Source organism: Nycticebus coucang, chromosome 12 (assembly GCF_027406575.1).
Source record: "Nycticebus coucang isolate mNycCou1 chromosome 12, mNycCou1.pri, whole genome shotgun sequence".
NCBI lineage: Eukaryota > Metazoa > Chordata > Mammalia > Primates > Lorisidae > Nycticebus > Nycticebus coucang.
Genome location: NC_069791.1, coordinates 82,123,201 through 82,131,161, shown reverse-complemented (window position 1 = coordinate 82,131,161; position 7,961 = coordinate 82,123,201). Strand labels below are relative to the sequence as shown.

Below are 7,961 nucleotides of genomic sequence, written 5' to 3'. Positions count from 1 at the left end.
AGCTACTCGGAAGACTGAGGCAAGAGGATCACATGAGCCCAGGAATTAGATGTTGCTGTGAGGTAGGCTGAGGCCATGGCACTCTTGCCCAGGTGACAGGGTAAGACCGTCTCAAAAAAAAAAAAAGTGGGGTGGTGCCTGTGGCTCAGTGGGTAGGGTGGTGGGTTCAGACTCAGCCCCAGCCAAACTGCAACAAAAAAATAGCCGGGCGTTGTGGCGGGTGCCGGTGGTCCCAGCTACTCAGGAGGCTGAGGCAAGAGAATCGCTTAAGCCCAGGAGTTGGAAGTTGCTGTGAGTTGTGACAGCATGACACTCCACCAAGGGCGATAAAGTGCGACTCTTTCTCTAAAAAAAAAAAAAAAAAGTGGTTATGGTGCCCACCACAAGGCTTGGCTATTTTTTTTTTTTTTAGAGACGAGGTCTTGCTCTGGCTCAGGGTGGTCTCGAACTCATGAGCTCAGGCAATTCACCTGCCTCGGCCTCCCATAATTTTTATTTATTTATATTTTTATTTTATATACATATATATTTTTTAATCTTTTTTTTTTTTTTGAGATAGAGCCTCGAGCTGTCACCCTGGGTAGAGTGCCGTGGCATCAGAGCTCACAGAATCCTCCAACTCCTGGGCTTAAGCAATTCTCTTGCCTCAGTCTCCCAAGTAACTGGGACTACAGGCGCCCACGACAATGTCTGGCAATTTTTTGGTTGTAGTTGTCATTGTTGTTTGGCAGGCCTGGATTTGAACCCACCAGTTTTGGTGTATGTGGCTGGCGCCTTAGCCACTTGAGCAACAGGCATGGAGGTTATTTATTTATTTATTTATTTATTTGGCTAGCTAGAGTCTCACTCTGTTGTCCCAGGCTAGAGTGCCATGGCATCAGGCTAGCTCATGGCAACTTCAAATTCCTGGCTTGAAGCAATCCTCCTGCCTCAGCCTTCCAAGTAGCTGGAACTACAGGTTTGCAGCACCACACATAATTTCTTCTATTTTTGGAAGAGATAGGTCTTGCTTAGGCTGATCTTGAATTCCTGAGCTCAATCAGTCCTCTCACCTTGGTATTCAAGAGTGCTAGGATTACAGGTATGAGCCACTCTGCCCAGCCTCTTTTTTTTTTTTTTAGATATTGAGATATAATTCACATATTATAAAACTCACCATATTTCTTTATTTATTTGGAAGTCCTCCCTGACTTCCCTATGGGAAGCCTTCACCTAGAGGCCCGCCACCCCTGGGTGCTCAGTTCCTGCCTACATTTGCCAGCAGGTCCTTGCAGTACCTCTGGGGCAGACTGTGGTAGACTTGGATCCTGTCCATGGCCTTGGCTGCCAGCAACACCACCTTCACAGAGGCATAGTCACCCCTGGCAGGGCTATGCTCCACCATGATGGCAGCCCCTGGGGAGGGAGCCAACAGCCTGGCCATGGCTCTAGCTGTGCTCTGGCCCAGCAGCTTGGCATATAGCTGGAAAGACATAGGTTGTGAGTAGCTGTTCCCTGTAGCCACTGCCCAGCACCTCTGCAGGCCAGCGCATTGCCAAGGTGACAGGGAGGAAGACCTCAGCTACAGGTATAAGCAACTCTCTGCTGGCCATGTGGCCAGGGGCCACAAAGCTCCCATGAGAGATGGTGGCCCCAAACCACATGGGCTGAGGCAGGAGGCTGAGGGTTGATAGGCATGCCAGCAAGGTCAGGGATGGCCAGAGAGCTATGAGCTCTGCTATTTGCAGATGGACTCTTGAGTGTCCTGGATGAGTGGCCAGCTGCCACAGGCACAACTCCAGCATCAGGACAGGGCCACCTGGGGCATGGATGATAGGCATGGGGTCCTCAGCTGCAGCCCCCTGAAGGCCAGTGTCCAAAGGACCCTCTCTGGGAGGGTCCCTATTGCTGTCTTCTATTGCCCAATGTCTGAAACCAGCCACTCTATACCCAGACCATAACTCGTGGGCAGCTGGAGAAGAGGGATCAGGTTGCCCCCTGTGTAGTATGTTCACTTCCATGGATTATTCAAGGCCAACTGCTTGGGACAGGACAGGCTCAAAGAGGTCATAGTAGACTTGGTGGGCAATGCTGTTGTCCCAGACGTACAGCAGTTGTCCACTGACATGGAGTCTGAGGCACCCTGCCACAGTGTCAGCCTGTACCCTTCAGATTGGCCCAGCAGTCAGTTGAAGTGGGGCCAGACAACCCACACCATGATATCCCACACAAGGAAGCTGACCCTCTGCTGCAGTGGCCCTACCAGCTCCTGCATCTTCACCATTTCTCAGTTGTACATCCTGTTCAGAAACAGGGGCACACAGAGGGTGGTCCAGCCTGGATACAGAGTGGCTTCAGTATACTTCTCCTGGACCATGGCTAGGAACTGTGTGGCATTGACCTCAACTAAGGTGGGTACATTTGGCCTCTTTAGGATGTCAGCATTGATCCAGGTGGGCCTTCAGACTCTCCCTTCCTCTGTTAGCTGCCACAGAAGTTCCAGGGAAGGGCCCATGGCCTTGAGGTTTTTGAAATTCAGTTTGATTCCAAGAGAGGATAGCACAATGTCCAGCCACTGCAACAGCATGTGGTCACTGCAAACAGCAGGAGAGTGTGCCATAGCAGTGACCTTTGTTTTGCTGGCTGTGTTGAGCCCTCCTGCAGTGACATCAGCCTTCAAGACCAGGGCATTGCTGTTCAGGATAGCCCCCAGCTCTTCCTGGCTGCTGGCCATGTGGTTCTAGATGTCCTGCAGGCCATGTCAGTGGCTGATCTGGCCCCAGCTTAACAGGTAGTCCAGCATGTCTGTGTGGGGGCAGCAGGCATCCTGCTCACAGCCTGACTGTAGCAGGGTGAAGATCAGGACCATCCTGCAGTGAACACCAGAGCCACAGTGACAATGGTAGCAATTACCTACTTGGTCTGGCTGCTCTAGCACTGCTGCCATGGTGGTCTTGTGGCTGGGATGAGGTGGGAGGTGGGAGTCCCCAGCAGCACTTACTTCTCCTCCAGGCCCTACCAGCTCCACCAAATTCACTATTTTTAAAGTATGCAATTCAGCCCAGGTGTAGGAGGCTGAGGAGGGCTGATTGCTTGAGCTCAGGATTTCTATACTAGCTTGAGTAAGGGCAAGACTCCGTCTGTACTAAAAATATTAAAACTAGTCAGGCATAGGGTGGTGCCTGTGGCTCAAAGGGGAAGGGCACCGGTCCCATATGCTGGAGGTGGCGGGTTCAAACCCAGCCCCGGCCAAAAACCATACACACAAAATAAATAAATAAATAAAATAAAATCTATTAAAAAAAAAAAAAACTAGTCAGGCATTATGGCGGATGCCCATAGTCCCAGCTACTCAGGAGGCTGAGGCAAGAGGATTGCTCAAATTCAAGTTGAAGGTTGTTATGAGCTATGATGATGCCACAGTGCTCTACCCAGGGTAATAGAAGGAGACTCTGTCTCAATAAATAAATAAACTACACAATTCGGTGGTTTTTATTTTTTTAATTCGGTGGTTTGTAACATATTCATGAAGTTGGGCAATCACCACCATCTATTTCCAGAACATTTCATTACCACCCTCCCCACCAGAGAAAGCTCTTATACTCATTAGAAGTCACAACCCAGTCTGCTTTTGCCTCTTTTTGGCAAACACTAATCTACTTTATGTCTCTATAGATTTGCCTATTCTGGACATTTAGCTTAATGGAACATACCACATGTGACCTTTTGCATCTGGTTTCCTTTACTTACCATATTTTCAGCATCTATCCATATTGTAACATGTATCAATAATCCATTCTTTTTTATGGGTGAATAATATTACATTGTATGGATATACCGCATTTTGTTTATCAGTTCATGTTGATGGGCATCTGGGTTGTTTCCAATTTGGGGCCTGGATGGATAATTCTGTGAACATTCATGAACATGTATAAGTTTTTATATGAACATATGTTTTCATTCTTTTGGGTATATACCTAGGAGAAGAATTGCTAGGTCATACGCTAACTCTATGTTGAAAAAAAAAAGATTTTTTTGACAGATTCTCAAGCTTTCCCCCTCGGTAGAGTGAAGTGGCGTCATAGCTCACAGCAACCAAAGACTCTTGGGCTTAAGCGATTCTCTTGCCTCCAGCCTCCCAAGTAGCTGGGACTACAGGTGCCCGCCAACACCTGGCTATTTTTTTTTTTTTTTTTTGAGACACAGTCTCACTTTATCACCCTCACTAGAGTGCTGTGGCATTACAGCTCACAGCCAACCTCCAGCTCTTGGGCTTAGGCGATTCTCTTGCCTCAGCCTCCTGAGTAGCTGAGACTAAAGGCACCCATCACAATGGCCAGCTATTTTTTCTTTTTGCAGTTTGGCTGGGGCTGGGTTTGAACCCGCCACCCTCGGTATATGGGGCTGGCGCCCTACTCACTGAGCCACAGGCGCTGCCCACCAGGCTATTTTGTTGTTGTTTTTGTAGTTGTTATTGTTGTTTAGCTGGCCCAGGCCAGGTTCGAACTCTCCAGCCTTGGTGTAGATGGTTGGCGCCCTACCCACCCAGCTACAGGAGCCACCCCAGGGTTCTAATTTCTTCAAGTCCTCACCAATGTGCTGTTCTTTTCTTTTTCTTTTTTTGGTTTTTGGCCGGGGCTAGGTTTGAACCTGCCAACTCCGGCATATGGGACCGGCACCCTACTCCTTGAGCCACAGGCACAGCCCTCTTTTCTTTTTCTTAAGTTCTAACCATCTCAGTTGATGTTAAAGGTATCTCGTTGTGGTTCTGATTTGCATTTCTTTAATGACTAATGATGTTGAACATCATTTCATGTGCTTATTGGCCATTTATGATGGAGTGCCACAGCCCGAGGCTGGCTATGAATACTTATCTAAGAGTCGTCTTGAGTCACACATTAAATACATGAACATTTATGAAAGCTGATGAGCAAACAAAAAAGGTCTGTGCATAATTTTCATAATACCCGCCACCACAGATAAGCATTCATAGCTAGCTGTGGGCTGAGGTTGGATGCCCCTTCATTTAAAAATTTAGGTTATTGGCTGGATGCAGTGGCTCGCACCTGTAATCCCAGTGCTCTGGGAGGCTGAGGCAGGTGGATTGCTTGAGCTCAGGAGTTGGAAACCAGCCTGGGCAAGAGTAAGACCCCATCTCTACTAAAAATAAAAAAACTGGACAGGCATAGGGGTGCACGCCTGTACCTCAGCTCCTTGGAAGGCTGAGGCAAGAGGATCACTAGAGCCCAAGAATTTGAGTTTGCTGTGAATTATGATGTTGCCATGGCATTCTACCCAGGGCAACAGAATGATACATTCCTAAAAAAAAAAAAACACACAATTAAGTAATAAAAAAGAATTAAGGTTGTCTTTTCATTGTTGAGTTACAAGATTTCTTTTTTTGGAGACAGAGTCTCACTTTGTCACCCTCGGTAGAGTGCCATGACATCATAGCTCACAGAAACCTCAAACTCTCGGGCTCAAATGATCTTCTTGCCTCAGCCTCCCAAGTAGCTGGGACTACAATGCCTGGCTAGTATTTTACAGATGGGATCTTGCTCTTGCTCAGAATGGTCTCGAACTCATGAGCTCAAGCAATCCACCTGCCTTGGCCTCCCAGAATGCTAGGATTACAGGCATGAGTCACCCCGCCTGGCCTGAGTTATAAGAATTCCATCTGTGGCTTGGTGCCTGTAGCTCAGCAGCTAGGGCGCCAGCCACATACATGAAGATGGTGGGTTCAAATCCAGCCCAGATCTGCCAAACAAAAATGACAATTACAACAGAAAAATAGCTGGGCGTTGTGGTGGGTACCTGTAGTCCCAGCTACTTGGGCAGCTGAGGCAAGAGAATTGCTTAAGCCCAAGAGTTTGAGGTTGCTGTGAGCTGTGACAGCACAGCACTCTACTGAGGGTGACATTATGAGACACTGACTCAAAAAAAGAAAAAGAATTCTATGTTCTAGGTAAAAATCCCTTATCAGATGTATGATTTGCAAATATTTTCTCCCATTCTGTGCATTCTATTTATTTATTAATTTTAATTTTTTTTTTTGAGACAGAGCCTCAAGCTGTCGCCCTGGGTAGAGTGCTGTGGCATCATAGCTCACAGCAACCTCCAACTCCTGGACTCCAGAGAGTCTCCTGCCTCCGCCTCCCAAGTAGCTGGGACCACAGGCGCCCACCACAATGCCCGGCTATTTTTTGGATGCAGCCGTCATTGTTGTTTGGCGGGCCCGGACTGGATTCGAACCCACCAGCTCAGGTGTATGTGGCTGGTGCCTTAGCCACTTGAGCCATAGGCACCAAGCCATTATTTATTTATTTATTCATTTATTTATTTATTTATTGGGACAGGATCTTGCTTTGTCACCCAGGCTGGAGTGTAATGGTGCAAAAACATAGCTCACTGCAGCCTCAAACTCCTGGGCTCACGTAATCCTCCACCTCGGCCTCCCAAAGTGCTAGGACTATAGGAATGAGCCACCATTTTCAGCCTGGATTTTATTTTTAGGAACCAAAATTAGTTACTAAATTCAGTAACTTGCTCTTTTTCTCTAATAATGTATCATGAACATTTTTCAATGTCAAGAGAAAGCTTCCTCATTTTTTTCACTATCTTATTCCTCCTCCCCCCCAATCTTTTTCATGGCTGAATAGAATTCCATTGTAGTTTTAACACAGTTCATGTAAATAGTCCTCTACTGAGCTTTAAAGAGTCTTTAGTTGGTGTGGTAGCAAGCGACAGATGCAGTGCTCTTGAGCAGAAGCTGTCATCTCATCACCATGCTGTCTGCTCTCGGATGATGTGAAAATACAAGTAGTCACAGGAAGTGTCTCTAACCTGCTTACACTTCCTCTCTGAACCCATGCGGTTTCACAACCCTATAGGCACACACCCCCAGTGCCACCAGCGTGATGCTTCTGTGAGAAAGTTCCACTGCAAGAGGCCCAAAGGCATAATCATTTCCCTCTTTGACCTGTCTAGATTGCCAGCAGATCCCAGGGGCCCTCTGAGACTGAACCTTGGTCCTCAGGTCCCTCCAGCAAAAGAAAGATGAATTTCTGCATTGTCCTGAAGATAGTACTACTGTCTGGGCCCTTTCTCTTCGGTAAGCAAGGGAGGTGGCAGGGGAAGGCACACGTGTCTGTGACTAGGGAATTGTGGGGCTCTATGGAGCTGGAGTAGACAAAGAGCTGCTGTAAGGGTGGGATTTGCCATAGGTATTATGGAATCCTGGAGGGAGAAGGGGAAGAGAAAAAGAAAGAAAACCAGAGCTCAAAGTGGGGGGAGGAAAAGATAGAGAAGGGAGACAAAGGTAGCATTTTTTTTTTTTTTTTGAGACAGAATCTCACTCTGTCACCCTGGGGTTGACAGGCACAGCAGGCACAGCGACTTCAAACTCTTGGGTTCAAACAATTCTCATGCCTCAGCTTCCCAAGTAGCTGGAACTACAGGCACCCGCCACAATGTCTGGGTAGTTTTTCTATGTTTAGTAGAGATGGGGTCTCAATTCTGCTCAGGCTAGTCTCAAACTCCTGAGCTCAAGGGATCCACTCTCAGCCTCCTAGAGTGCTTAGGATTATAAGTGTGAGCCACCGTGCCTGGCCTGACATAAAGAGGGCAAGTGGGTTCTTTAAAAAAGCAGATGACTAATGGACATCTAGTGCCGGGAGGAGAATGCTGAATCTGGTGCCACCCATGGGACCACCTGTCTATGCCACCCTAGGCAAGTCCTTTCCCCTTCTCTGTCTCAGTCCCTTCATCTGGACAAATGAAGGCATAGGCATCTCTGACATCCAAGGATGCTGTCAAGTCATCCTGCTGCCCTGGTGGAAAGCAGGGCGGGAGGAGAGTTTGGACTGTGTTCTAGGCAGGCTGCCTGAAGTGGGGGCGCAGATCTAATGGCTCGGGGAGTGCGGTGGGTGATGCAGGTTGCCTCACAGGATCTGGGGATTTAGCCCTGGGTCTGGGAGGAAGCC

At 47.8% G+C, this 7,961-nt stretch overlaps 1 protein-coding gene across 2 annotated transcripts in view; it reads left to right on the top strand.

Moving 5' to 3' along the window:
• Positions 1-6,906: 6,906 nt before the first annotated feature.
• Positions 6,907-7,961, top strand: part of ITGAL (integrin subunit alpha L) — a 51,535-nt gene continuing 50,480 nt past the window's right edge. Inside the window, exon 1 of one of the 2 annotated variants that reach the window (XM_053555016.1) lies at positions 6,907-7,090. In XM_053555016.1, the coding sequence (XP_053410991.1) occupies positions 7,036-7,090 (55 nt within the window). In that variant the 5' untranslated portion in view covers positions 6,907-7,035. The remainder of the gene's footprint in view (positions 7,091-7,961) is intronic. The other variant, XM_053555017.1, reaches the window with a different exon arrangement.